At 50.7% G+C, this 14,238-nt stretch overlaps 1 protein-coding gene across 2 annotated transcripts in view; it reads left to right on the top strand.

The window, feature by feature from the left end:
- The window catches only part of Col5a1 (collagen type V alpha 1 chain), a 151,356-nt gene that overhangs the window by 99,213 nt on the left and 37,905 nt on the right, over positions 1-14,238 (top strand). For both annotated transcript variants that reach the window (XM_055600207.1, XM_055600206.1), the window contains exons 30-38: positions 978-1,085; positions 1,919-1,972; positions 3,757-3,810; positions 7,277-7,321; positions 7,427-7,480; positions 8,719-8,763; positions 9,595-9,648; positions 10,749-10,802; positions 13,801-13,854. In XM_055600207.1, the coding sequence (XP_055456182.1) occupies positions 978-1,085; positions 1,919-1,972; positions 3,757-3,810; positions 7,277-7,321; positions 7,427-7,480; positions 8,719-8,763; positions 9,595-9,648; positions 10,749-10,802; positions 13,801-13,854 (522 nt within the window). The remainder of the gene's footprint in view (positions 1-977; positions 1,086-1,918; positions 1,973-3,756; positions 3,811-7,276; positions 7,322-7,426; positions 7,481-8,718; positions 8,764-9,594; positions 9,649-10,748; positions 10,803-13,800; positions 13,855-14,238) is intronic.

Here is a 14,238-nt window from a genome sequence, read left to right as displayed (position 1 = left end):
ATAGATAGATAGATAGATAGATAGATAGATAGATAGATAGATAGATAATCATACAAAGGATACTTTTGGGAGCAGTTCAGTTTTCAGTAAATGAGGGTGAGATGGGTTTTGCTTTCTCTACAAGCAGAGCTTTCTGGGCTTTCTGCCCGTGGCCAACTGTGAATCCTTAAAGGATTGGTGGGTTAAAGAAGCACTTTTCAAGGAGAGAGACTTCTTAGCTCTACCGGTAAATTGGTGCTCTGCGGTTGTTGGTTTCTATCTGAGCAGCCTGTGTTTTGATGTGTGGGTCATCCAGCTGTCTGCAGCTGTTCTTGGGAGCAGGTACTCAGAGGAGGCTTCAGGCACAGGTCACTGAGAGCTCCAGGGTTGCTATTTGGAGATGGCCACAGTGATTCTGTGGCCTGAGTGGGCTTGAGTCCCTCTTAGTTTAGGTGTAGACGTCATGCCTGCAACTAGGGACACTGGATGAAGACTCTCCTGTGTGAGTGTAGCTAGATCACTGCCCAGATGGAGAGAGGTCCACCTTGATGCCTCCTGAGGCTTCAGAAGAAGGTGAATTTGGGGGCCATGATGGTTGGGTCTGGATCAACTAAGAAACATGCCTCTGGGTGGGCCTTTGAGGGAATGTCCTGGAATGACTGTTCCTCTAAAGAACTGAGCTAATACATGGGCAGAGCAATTCAGAGCCACTTTTGTTAACCAGTTATTTTAGCCAAGAGTCACTTAACTAGACAAGGAAGTCAGAAAGCAGGGATGGCAGCCATGGTGGCACTCAGTGCAGAGGGGTGACAATGGTCCAGCTATACCTTGGATTTGCCTCTGGTTTGCAAAATAATAACAAAAAAAAAAAAAGGCCAGGCAAGCCCAGCTCTCACACAGCATGCCTCTTTGGTAGCCCTGTTCCAAGGTGGAGAGAGGGGTCAGTTGTGGGTAGAGACTGGGAAAGGTCTCCCTTACCTCCTCTTTTCTGATTGCAGGGGGAGATTGGCCCACCTGGTCCCCGAGGAGAAGATGGTCCTGAAGGCCCAAAGGGTCGTGGTGGTCCCAATGGTGATCCTGGTCCTCTGGGACCCACTGGGGAGAAGGTTTGTGTTTATAATGCTTGGCCATGCCTAGAAGCTCTGAGTCAGATATGGCTCCTCCTATGCCCAGTAGTGGGACTCCTGAATAGTCCATGCCACCACCCTCAGCCTTTTGTTACTTCCCTCAGTAGACGTGTATGCATGTGCGTGTGACTCTGTGTGTATTCGTGTGTGACTGTGTGTTTGCTCATGTGTGCACATGTGTGTGTGTGTATCCTTTGATCTTTATCCTGTTCCAAGTTCCCCTTCTACCTGCCTCCCCACCTTGGAGGAGTGTCTCCCTCCAGATATAGACAAAGCTTGGGGACCTCACATGAACACGCACCCCTCGAACACGCACCCCTCTCAAATCCTGCCTTCACTTTGGGGGTGACAAAATGTTCTCACTACAGCCCGACAGCATGGCACGTGCATGAGACTCCAATACATATGTGCCTGTCCCTACCCTGCCCTGGCACACTCCTACACCTTGTCCCCAGCAATCTGGAGGAGAGGAGACACAGAGGTGATGAAACCTCCCAACCCATCTGGCCCTGTGGCTAGAGTTCTCACAGAGTGTTCAGGATCCCCACGGATACGAATATCCTTCGTGCCACAGTACCCATCTCTTTGCTTGGTGTTTGGTTTTCCATGCATGCTGGTAGGTTCAGACATATCTTACTTCCTGAGGGCTTAGAGACCCACTCCCTTCCAGGGGGAGACCCAGGTGCCTCTGCAGGCCAGCCCTACCCTTCCAACCTGCTCTAGCCCCTCTCAGAACACATCAGCACTGTCTGCTCAGAACAAGGTGAAGAAAAGTCATGTTTATGATTTATGAGTCTTTTTTCTGCTCCTAGGGAAAGCTTGGAGTGCCAGGATTACCGGGGTACCCAGGAAGACAAGGGCCAAAGGTAATTTAAGCCCTGCTAAGTATGTCCTGACAGGCATTGTCTCATGTAGCACCCCACCATTCCAAGCCCCCTCATCCATTCTCTACCTCTGCATGGCATCCGTGCTACAGTGGAACAATATGTTCACTGTCATCTCACAGTCCCCAGGCAGCCTCTGGTGTTAATTTGACTAAGCTCAAAGAAAGCAATTGGACAATGAGTTGAGCCTTTCAGAGAAGAGGGCAGAAACTACGCCAGCCATGGGGCAGGTACTGGGACCTGGTGGCCTGCTGGGGGAGCCTATCCACACCAGCCTCCTCTTAGCCCCACTTGGCTTTGGAAGTACAGAGACTCTGTTTATAATGGAGCAGGAGAGGGACAACCTTTGTCTTATCTGCAGTCATGTTCAGGCTTAAGTGGAACAGGTCCTAAAGGCTTTGGAAATCAGTGAGAACATTATTTTCTTCTCATCTCACATTTTATTATTCATGGCTCCTCCTTAAACAATAACTGCTGCGTGCGCTGGAGACCTGGTTAGCAGCACGCAGCCAGCCCGCCCCCGAAGCGCATCCCTGCCCTTCTGCTGCCTGCTAGCTTCACTGCCTTTGACCCACAAGACCCTGGGCCTGCCACCCGAAGGAGGACGGGCTGCATGGGCAAGTGGTGGCTTAGCCTCCTGTCCACTCTGTGTAGACACACATCTAGCCTGCAGGAGTGTGTCCCTTAGATGTGACTCTGATGTAGCTGTCGCTGGGAGCCATCTACCCAAGTGTTGGGAAATGGGCTCCCAGCAAGCACATTTGCTCTTCCTCTTTTCAGGTCCTCTTTTTGGGAGGAGAGAGAAGGAGAGGAGGCTTTTGAGAGAGGAGAGGGTGGGATATGACTAAGTGCTGGCAGCTTTGGAGATGTGAGAATCAGGACTTTGAAACTCCGTGTTCCTGTGCTGTGACTAGAAGCAGCACTGGGCTGCACAGCAGCCTGGGAGTTCTACCATCCACCTCAGAGCCCCTTGTTTCAATCTCCTGCCTGGGTGGCCAGAGGGACATAGAGGAGGGATGCAAGAGAGGGGAACAAGCAGACTTCCTGCTATAGTTAAGCCACGCAGAGGATAGACAGACACTCGAAAAGAGTCATAGACAACACCCACAAGGCAGTGGGCTGCCCTGGGTGTGTCCCGGGCAGGCCTTGTGGCATCTTTTTATGTAGAGAGGGAGTTTGGATGCTTGGCAGATCAAAGTCTTGAAGGCCATGGCCCATGTGTAGAGTTGAAAATATTCCATACTACAGTCTGCCTGTATTTGTGTCTATTTCTGACCCTGAAAACTGTCATACTTTAGTTAAGGCGTTACGGACCGGTCACAAAGTATGACAGCAGGATCAGTGAACAGAGCTGTGAAATGCAACCCCATTTTCTAGGGAACCTCAGCAATGAATGAACCCCCAAAACATCAGCTGGCATTACACAGACTCTAAGTGGGGGCTGAGGGGAACAGAATGAAACATGCTAGGACTTAGCTTTGGGGTTTAGGTTTGGGGTCTGGAGAATGTTCAGCAGAGTAGGGTGGATGGGTGTTGAGTGGGTAGCTAGACAAACGGATGACAGGGGAATCAAAGGGTAGGTGAGTGGATGTCCCATGGGCTGGTGACTTAGGTACGGTGGCTACATGGGTGTGGGTACAAAGCAGATTTGGTCAGTGGGTAAGGGGTTTGTGTGAACTGTAGCAAAGGCTCTCCATAGTAGCAGGACAACGTGGTCCTTGCTGCTCGCTTGATGACCTTGTTTTATCTTTCCTTAACTCTTGCAGGGCTCTATTGGATTCCCTGGCTTCCCGGGTGCCAACGGAGAGAAGGGCGGCAGGGTAAGGACTGTGGCTGTTTGGTTGCTTTGCTGTGCGGCATTGGCTCTCTAGACAATGCCCTGTTGATTTTTCTCCCTTTGTTAGCAAAGGTACTTTCAGGAGTAGCTGATCTTAGCTACTTAGTTACTTAGCTACTTAGGCTTTCTTTAGCTTTCGGTTATGGAAGCACCGAGATAGGAAGGGACAGTGGTAAGAAGAAAGAGCAGGCTGGGAAAAGGTTATTTTGTTCTCTGTGGTGTGATCTGCCACCTCCCTTAGGCTGGGTGCATTTTACCTTGGGCTGTGTGCAGTGACTCCCAGACTTACAGTGACCGTTGAAAGTCACCCTGGTTGTAAGTATGGGGCAGGGCATGACACCATTGGCTTCCCTCTGTTATCATCTTCACAGAGGTCTCTTGAGGGTTGGCTTATGGGAGCCATGTCTATCTGCCTCTGTGATATCCCTGTTGGCCCAGGGCTTCAGGCCTGCAGAAGCTCTTCCAGATGTCTCTGTGTAGTGTCACAAAGCCTGAGCACTGCCAGTTAGGAGATGGAGTGTGGTGGTCATCCTGGGCCTTGGGTATGTGAGGAAGAGAGAGGCCAGTGGGTGGGGATACAGAACAGAGTGCTCCTGGCTAGCTTCCCTCCATGCACACACAGAGCGCACGTGCTCTCTCTCACAGGACATTGCTTCATCAGAATGTCATGTGCAAAGCAGAGCTGATGCGCTCTTGAAGACAAGGAGAATGACTTTAGGATAACTGAGACCACGTAGGCAAGCTGGTGGTTACCAGCCTCGCAATGTGGAAAGCAGGGCTGTCCTGGAAGTGAGCACACAGGGTGGACGCTATATCTACTGCCACCGTGTGCCTCTCACACAGTCCGTTTATCATCTTTCTGTTTTCCTATCTTTTATTTTCTATCCATCCATCCATCCATCCATCCATCCATCCATCCATCCATCCTTCCATCCTTCCATCCATCTGTCTATCTACCTATCTATCATCTATCTTCCATGTATTGTCTATCCCTCTCTTCTCAGACTCTCTATCTAGAGTCATCTGACTAGTGTTTGTCCCCTGAAATATTTGGAGGTACTCCCTGTGAAAAGTGGCTGTGTGGAAGATCTCACAGGTATGGAAGATACTGCTGTAATAGGATGGAGAGCTCATGGGTTGTTGCTTTGCCTAAGCAAGGGCCCAACAGAAAATTGGGTGTCCTCCGACTATTAGGTATGGCTGGTTTCCCAACTGTCCGTGGATGCTGAGGGCTGGTCTGGCCTTGCAAACAGCCTTTGGTACAAAATCATATCCTGAAAGAATGCCAACCCCAAGGCTCAGGTTGTATTATCCTGTTGTTCCCTTGTGCTGTGGACCCCTTAGTTATAGGGGGCTTTGCAGAGGCAGTTCATTCACTTGCATTGCACGTTGCCTAAGTCCTTGCTAAGCTCAGAGCTTACCAGGCAGGGGATGCTCCAGTGACTGAGCAAGATAAGGAGCAGCCAGTAACCAGCGCTCAAGGGTAATGAGCATGCAAGGGAGGATAAACCCAGCCCCTCGACCTGCTTCCAGAAGGCAGAGACCAGAAAAGGGGGTGGGACAGAAACGCTTAGAGAAGCTGAGCAGCTAAGCCCAGTGCAGAGGCCTGGGCCGGCTGAGCCTGTGGAAGCTGTGCCTCGAGATGGGTCTTTATCCCAAAGCAGTCAGAGTTTTGACTCCCAGGGAGAGTTTTGAAGGTCGTCCCGGTCCCATGCGGGAGAGGATCAGGAAGAGGCTGGGCACTGTGAAGGCAGCTGGTTTGCGCTGTGCCCTGGAGACTGGCTGTGCTTGCAGATGATCTGGTCAGCAAGCTGCCTCTAGTATGGGATGCCAGGCAGGGTTTGCAGCATGTGTGTGTGTTTTTGCTTCTCACTCAAGTGCTACCTGCATACCTCACGCCTCTGTTACCAGAGACCCAGCTTCTACAGAGCTAGTGTCTCATGTCTTTGCCTGACAATGAGGTTAAATGGGAAACCATCCGAAGCAGCATGTACTTTCAAGCTGGCCGCAGCCCATGGCAGAGCCATGATCCAAGCAAAGCTGTGTCCTATGAAGAGACCCTGCCCCTTGGAGGAAGGGGACCCTTCCCAGGAGAGGAAGGCCCCATGGGGGTCTCCGAGCAAATTCAAGGCTCTTCATACTTCAGCTTGACTCTGGGCTCCAGAAGAGTCAGGAACCTCCCATTCTTTCCTGTCAGGGATTAGAGGCAGCAACCTGAACAGTTAATTTGTGAGGGAGCCCTGGAGCCATACTCTGCTCAGCAGCTCACCAGGCCGAGCTGTGGCAAGGGGTAGATGACCACATACCCTGCTGAGCAACATGCTACTCCAGGACTCAGATGGAACCTGGGCTGAGACCAGTTTGCCTCCTGACAAGGCTTGAGTGCCTAGATGCCCTAGGCACTGTCAGGGCAGGGTGTACCTGGGAGCCAGGTATACTGCAAGGTCAGATGGGATTGGAGTTGTGATTCCAGGCAGTGCTAAAGGTAGAAGAGGGACAGAGAGGCTGGCTCTCACAGAGGAGTCAGGGCTAGTGACACTGTCAATAAGGGCACATGCTTGGCATGAGAAGACAGGAGACATCTTATTTAATTTTTATATGCAAACATTTACCTGCAGCCAAAGGATGTTGTCACATAGCTGAAGCACTGTAACAGGAATGGGTGTGTTGTTAAGAGGGAAAAAAAACACCCATAATTCTTCTGCTATGAATTGTTTCATTAAATGCCTTTCAAAATGGGAGATTGTTTTGCTTCTGATAGTGACCCAGTTGAAAATGCTAAGGAGAGACTGATTCTGTGGCCTCGGTATATAGATCTGGGCTGGCTTTGTTGGTAGAGACCAGGATAAACCCGGATGAACCTCGGAGCGTTGGAGTCTCTGTGCTCAATCCATTAGCTCTGTGTGCTGTGGGTAAACTGCGCTTGTGGGCCATTACATCCTTGCTATGGCAGAAAACAGATAACAAATGCTGTGCGTTTGCTTTCTGGGGTTCGGGAAATGCAGATCAGCAACAGCAAAAGGACTGAACTCCGAGAGATGCTGGGGACTCTTGGATATATGATTTATATGTTAAATTGCAGTTTCCCTTCGCGCCTGCAGAGCCTGATGAAAATTTAATGCCTAATATTCTTAACTGTAGCAGAAGAAAATTACGTGTGATAGGAGTTGACTTTCTTCTCTCTCCATGTAATGATTTCTGTGCCTTCTAAGAGGAAAAGAGAGAAGAGGAAGGAAAAGAGGGAGGGAGGGAGGGAAGGAGGGAATGAGCCAGCTAAGTAACAGACACTACCCATCAATATTTCTGCCCTTACACTCCCCTTCACCCCCAGATAGGCCCTTTCTGGCTTCATTCTGGATTCTTGTAGTCTCTTGTTAACTCAGGGAGGGAAGCCTGCCGAGCAGGGCCACACATGCCAGTGTGACTGACATCCATTTCTCTGCTTCTAGGGAACACCTGGAAAGCCAGGACCACGGGGACAGCGAGGCCCAACGGTAGGCCTCTGTACAAAGCAAGCATGTGGGTTGTAGGTGGGTGGGCTCTGTGAGTCTCAGGCCTCTGAGCTAACTGCCTTTCTTTCTCTCTGTCCATCTCTTCAGGGCCCGAGGGGTGAAAGAGGCCCACGGGGCATCACAGGGAAGCCTGGCCCTAAGGTATGTTCCTGGTCCTCCGAGGCATGAGGGTGGTCAGCAGTCTTTTCAAGTAAGGACAAAAAGATAGTTTTCTTGAGCCTCATTGAAGGGGACCTTTGCCCTATAACAGCCTTCAGTGAGCTTGTGAATTGGACAACATGGCTAAGGGTAACCCCAGGAGACCCAAGACAGGCAGAGGTGGGACAGCCCTTGCACATGGGAACTTCAGGCCCAGGAAGCCAGCCTCATACAGACCCACCCAGCTCTGGTGGGAAGCTTTATTTCTTTTCTGGGAAAGGTGTCTGGGAACAGGTTCATCCTGGTGCAGGCAGACGCTGAGCCCACCCCTGCTGGGACCCCCTCATGCCGAGGGGAGTGAAGCCAGCTCCCTGTGCTGTGACTCTGAGGAAAAGCCAAGCATGGCATGTTCTAATCAGTAAAAATCCAGAGGAGGCGTCTGAAGAGACAGAGGACCAAGGTTTGGTTCCCAGCACCCCCCTGGCAGCACAAAATGATCTGTCACTCTAGTCCCAGGGAATCTTAGGGGATCTGATGCCTTCTTCTGCAGGCGCCAGGCACGGGGCTGGTGCACAGACATGTGCGCAGATGAAAGGAAAAAGCATATAAAAATTAAAACTAGTTCCGGGGGCCTCGCTGAGAGCCAGTTAGCTGAGAGTCAGAGCTGACCCATCATCCCTGACCATCTCTTCCTTGGAGCTTCCTCTGTGGTAAGCTCCGGGTATATTACACACACACACACACACACACACACACACACACACACGATTTCACACATGCACACACACGCACACATGAATGCATATACACACACTCACACATACACATGTACATACATATACACACACATATGCACACACACACGCATTCACACATGCACACATACACACGTACAAACATATACACACATGTGCACACACACACACACACACACACACACACACAAACACACACGCACAGAACTCTTAATGAGAACCAGCCAGGTACATGCAAGGGTCCTGAAGCTGCACCTTGTGTTCTTTCTATTAAGTCATTTTGATGTGTTCTTGGCTGAGCACAGCCTGTGTCTGACTAGTCACAGGGACCTGCTCTGGAAATGTCACCATTCTGCTCATGCTGGCTCCGTATTGACTGTGTGCTGACCAGTACGGAGCTAAGGTTCAGTGCTGTTACACACTGCCCTGTGAGGTCAGGATGACCTTGGGCTAGCAGTCATGGTAACTTTTTCTCTTCTCTCCCAGGGCAACTCCGGAGGCGATGGCCCAGCCGGCCCTCCTGGCGAGCGGGTAAGAGTCTTCCAGGCCTGGGGAGATAAACACACACTTGCCTCTGGGTGAGCCGGTACAGGAGGCCAACAGTGCCCTGCAGAGGCGAAGGCTGAGGACTAAGGGTGATTTTTATCCAGAAGTGATGTGTTCCTTGGGGAGGGACCTCATCTCACCCTCTGGACCTGGCCTTAGGATGCTACAGGTGACTGAGACTGTAGAATTAGCCCTTGACCTCACACGGAACAGAGGACTCTGGGCATTGCTATGTAAATTGACTACCAGAGTTCCCAGGGAGGACTTGCTCTATCTATCTATCGATCGATCAATCGATCGGTCTGTCTGTCAGTCTGTGTCTGTCTGTCTATCTATCTATCTATCTATCTATCTATCTATCATCTATCCATCTGCCTATCTTATCTATCTCTTATCTATCTATCTATCTATCATCTATCTGTCTATCTATCTTACTTATCTATCTTCTATTACCATCTATCTATTAATCTATCCATTTATCTAGCTATCTTATCTGTTTTCTATTACTCATCTATCATCTATTTATTATCTATCATCTCCATCCATTTATCTACCTACTTTACCTATCTCCTATTATCTATCTATCCATCTATCATCTATCTCTCCTATCTATCTTCTATTACCCATCTATCTATCTTCTATTTAGCATCTATCTCTCTTCTCAGTTCCTCTAGAGTCAAATGGGGAAAATGGGGTCAGGTTAAATAGCGAAAAGGTTTTAAGTGCAGTCAGTGCCACAATGGGGAAACAGTGTGTGTGGGGGTGCTGCTAACAGGAAGAACACCTGTCTTTAAACTGGTTATTATCTGTTCCCAGGGACCCAATGGACCCCAAGGTCCCACCGGCTTCCCTGGGCCCAAGGGTCCCCCGGTAAGTAGTGCTTTCTCCCATGGAGGTGGTAGGTCAGGTTCCCCTGATACTGTGTTCTCCTCATCTCCCTAGGCTATGGGGGAAGGGAAGGGGCACACAGACCCCTGCTAGGCAGACAGTGGAGACCATCTCCCAAGGCTGGCTGTTAAGGCAGCCAATCTGTGGCTGTGCCCACCCATGTAAGCCACCTGTTCTGGAAAGCATTTACTTTTGGACCAACATTCCCCGACATGAACCTCCCCTGCTGAGGCCCTTCCCCTCCCACGGCAGGTCCTGCTGCTGTTGAACCATGACTGGTTCAACATTCTGTCTGGGCCTGCATTAATGTCTTGGATGATCATGCAAATGTAACAAACATGGTGTCTTAAAACCACTAAAAGGTCATTTTTCAATTCTGGGACCATGTCTGAAAGCAAAGCTGGTTCTTCCCCAGAATCGAGGCAGGCCCACAGCAGAAGTCCACAGCAGGGAAGGTCCACTCAGGGCCTACCCACTGCAGGGGAGAGCCCACAGGAGAAGAGGGTACATGGTAGGGGACATCCTACAGCAAATAAGACTCCATACCAAAGGAAGGCTCATGTCAGGAGAAGGCCCAGGAAGGTGAGGGTCCATGCTAGGGGAAGTCCATGCCAGGGGAAGGTCAAGCCTGAAAAGAATCCATTGTAGAGGAAGGTTCAAGGCATGGGAGGTCCGTGCCAAAAGTCCATGCTGGGGAAATTCCACATTAATAGTGGGACCATAGCCAGGTCCATTGTAGAGACTGTAGGACACTATAGGGCCCATGGCATGGGGGATTCGTGGGAGGGAAGGATCTCTTTGCCCACAGGAGACAAATCACCTCCTTGGTGATTGTCTGGCTAGCCAGATGAAGGTTGGTCCCAGTGCACCAGGCCACCCGCCTGCTCCAGCTTCGGGGGCTGGCTGACCTCCCCTGCCTCTGTTAACCCCTTGGGGCAGCTATAAGGATTGCGCGCACTGCTTCTTCCATGGCATCTAGTTCCATGATCACTATCCCTGTGAGGGCTTGGGTGATCTCCTTCCTCAAAAGCCACTAAGATGAGCTGCTGAATGAGCCTTCCCTGTTCTGATTTGCTCCCCAGGGCCCACCAGGCAAGGACGGGCTCCCTGGACATCCTGGGCAGAGAGGCGAGACCGTGAGTATTACAAGTGCTGGGGACATGGCTTTGCCTGGTCTCTCTGGCTGGGCCTCCCACAGCCCTACACATAACGTGCTGCTGACTGCCTGGCAGTCAGGGGTCCTTCCTAGCTGGAAAAGACCAAAGGCCTTGGCAAGAATTCCCGTGGGCCAGCCATCTGCTGTTGACTTGAGGTCAGACTGTGGGGTGAGCAGGAGCCCCAGGATGTCACAGTGTAAAAGGAAAATGGCTCTTTGCTTGTTTTAGCAGCTTTGGCCAAAGGCCATGTTTAGAGCATCAGACATCACAAGACCTGTGTCTCCAACCTTTATTTTTCGAGGGTAACTGGGAATGTAGCCTTGCTTGGGACACCACAGGCCTTATCTAGAAGAGTACTTGCGGAGGTCTGTACTTGGTTTTTTTTTTTTTTTTCCTTTTTTTTATTATTTTTTTATTATTTTTTTCTTTTTAGTTACATTTTGTTAACTCTGTGTCCCAGCTGTATCCCGCTCCCTCATTCCCTCCCCAACCCCACACTCCCTCCCTGGTTTCCTCCCTGCCCCTTTCCAAGTCCACTGATAGGGGAGGACCTCCTCCCCTTTCATCTGACCCTGTTTTATCAGGTATCTTCAGGGCTGGCTGCAAAGTCCTCCTCTGTGGCCTAACAGACTGCTCCTCCCCGGGGGGGGGGGGGTCAAACAGCCTGCCCTTGAGATCCTGTTAGAAATAGTCCGTGTTCCCCTTACTTTGGAAAACTACTTGGTTACTGAGCTACCACGGGCCACATCCGAGCAAGGCCTGTACTTGTGACTAGTTGGTTGTTTAGGCTATGACAACCCCATGACAAGGCCCATGGGCCTTGGGTATCACACAGAATCCAGCATGGCCCACCTGGGAGATTTTAGCTGGGGAGCTAGCTGGTGGGAAGGAATGGACGGGTGCCGTTAGCCTCCTCTGTCACGGTAGAGAGGATGCTGTGGGATGAGATGATGGCTCAGTATTAAGTAAAGTGCCTGATACGATGAGCACGAGGATCTGAACTCAAGTCCCCAGCACTGGTGTAAAAGCCAAGACTGAAGGTGCGGGGGTTAGTCTGTAAGCCTGGTGCTGAAGACAAGAGGATTCCCAGGGCTAGTCTAGCCAGTGAGTTGGCTTTGGGTTAAGTAAGAGACCCTATCTCAAAAAAAAGTATGTGTGCATGTTTGTGACCTTGGTTGCACTTGTGACCCTGGGGTCCCAGACTCTGGACAATTGAGCCCTCAAAGTGCTGGTGACCTCTGTGCGTTCTCTTTGTGTGCCCTGCCTCATCCACAGTAAATGGGCAGTTTGCAGAGGTGTAAGTATTTCTCAGTGTCAGGCTCCTGTATCACTGCATCCTGAAGGTCTCCAGGGGCTCTGGTGGCTGAAACTGGCTCTCCTGATATGGGTCTTTGAACACCTTGTCAGACAGAGTCCTGGTGCCTGCTTTAACACATTGTCCCCCTCTGTCTTTGAGCACATAGAGACGAGAAATCTTCTAATTACGACTTTGCCGGTGTTCGAACAGCCTGTGCTGGCTGATAAATGGAGATTACCTTGCTCTTTTGTTTAGAGAGAAAAATTAAAACATTTCTTCAGAGCTTTGCACATTTTCTTCTAATGCCTTTCCAAGGAGACAAGAGAGAGGAATTTTGCATACTGCGTCCTTTTCTCCCTCAGACTCATTCTGCAGATAATTAAGTCTCCCCTCTCTGCTTGGGAAAGTGTAGTTTCCAGCCACCTCTACCGTGTCCAGCTACCTCTGTAGACTCACGACTGCTCCATGATGCTGCTGACCATTTCTGAGATTCATTTGTAGACTTTCTTGTAGAGTGTAGACTTTCTTCGTTTTCCTTTTCCTCTTCCTGCCCCCTCTTTTTTTGTCTTCCTCCTCTTCCAGTGAGCACAAATGGTCAGTGCTTCTCCTTAATGGGAGCCAAAAACTCTGTTTCTTGGCAAGGAGCCGAAGACCAATTCCCTCCTTATCAGGCATGGTTGGCTCTACAGTGACTATGGACCCAGTGAGAGGCCTTGCTTGCCATGAGCAGAGCTTTGCTTTGGCTCCTACCTCCTCTCAGCACTTCTCCTCTTGACCTGTCCATTAGCTCTTGTGTTTGACCCTCAGAGGAATGTATTTTAGAAATGGTCACTTCTGCCACTGTGTGAGCTAAGCTGGGCTGAGAGGGAAGAGGCTTCTGGGCTGTACAGGGCAGAGTCTGCTGTGGTTTGTGTGGCCAGTGAATTGTGAATGGTATTAGACTGTTGCCTGCTGGCCCTGAGCCACCTGCTCACCTTCGTGACCTCTGTGACCTCTGTGCATCTAGACTGCCCTTCTCTTGGGTAGATTCATCCTTTACCCCTGGCAGCTGCAGGAGCATCTCATGGTGCCCACTCTGCTCTGCCAATGCCCCAAATCAAGCTTGACTTGCTGCAGCTTCCTGCTCCATAGGAGAGTTTGGGAAGCAGAGCCGAAGTGGGAAGGCAAGCCTGGGCCATTCTAGGCACGAGCACTCAGATCCTCGCGGAGGCAGTGTCTATGAAGTGACTTTAAACCAACACATTTGAGCTTCAGAGAGCAGCCAGGCCAGGCTCCCTCCTGTCCTAAATATGAAGAGGAGCTGGCTGGCGAGTCACCTGCCGTGCGTCAGAGGCATGAACAACAAAGGCTAAAACGTCCCACAAAGTTGCTTAATGAGCACCCATCCAGAGATGGTTCTTATGTGTCCTCAGAAAACGAACACACAGTGACATGAGGGAGAATAACAGGCCTAAAATCTGCTTCTCAGCACAAAGACACAGCGTGGAACTGACCCACTTGGCTCCAGTACTCTCATGAAATTAATATGGAAAGGGGGCATAAGGCGTGACTCTCGGGTGAGAGTTTGGCATGCAGCCATCCGGCACTGGTCGGGGACAGGCCGGGGGACAAGCTTCTGAGACTGCAGCAGGGTGGTAGGTGCTGCCGCCATGGCCCTCAGCTTGCTGTCTTTCTCCACAGGGTTTCCAAGGCAAGACTGGCCCCCCAGGCCCCCCAGGAGTGGTTGGCCCTCAGGTGAGACCGTGCAGCATCCTGGGGCTGGGGAATCTCTGGTGTTACCAAAACACGGGGATATGGTCAGTTTCCTAGAGGTGCGGACCCCATTAATGGAGAGGCTTAAGTCCCGTGGCAAGTATGCTAACTGTAGGAGATGAAGGGGGCTGTGCTGAGAGAAAGCAGGTGACTCATACAACACAAGGGCTAAGCTCAGCAGCAGCCTTAGGTGACCCCAGGTCAAACAGGACTAGGTTCTGGAGTTGGACTAGCCCTGAAGGCATGGAGGTGGGGTTGCAATGGGGTCTTCTTGTCCTGTTGTGAACAGCAGAGGCACCCAGTGCTCCTCCACTAGTCAGTGTCATGGGACTCTGATTCCAACCAGCACAGATCAGTGAAGGGTAC

Source organism: Psammomys obesus, unplaced genomic scaffold, assembly GCF_907164565.1.
Source record: "Psammomys obesus unplaced genomic scaffold, mPsaObe1.curated_primary_1811, whole genome shotgun sequence".
NCBI classification, from domain to species: Eukaryota; Metazoa; Chordata; class Mammalia; order Rodentia; family Muridae; genus Psammomys; species Psammomys obesus.
Note: the sequence above shows the minus strand (reverse complement) of the source record. Positions and strands in the feature narration are given on the sequence as shown.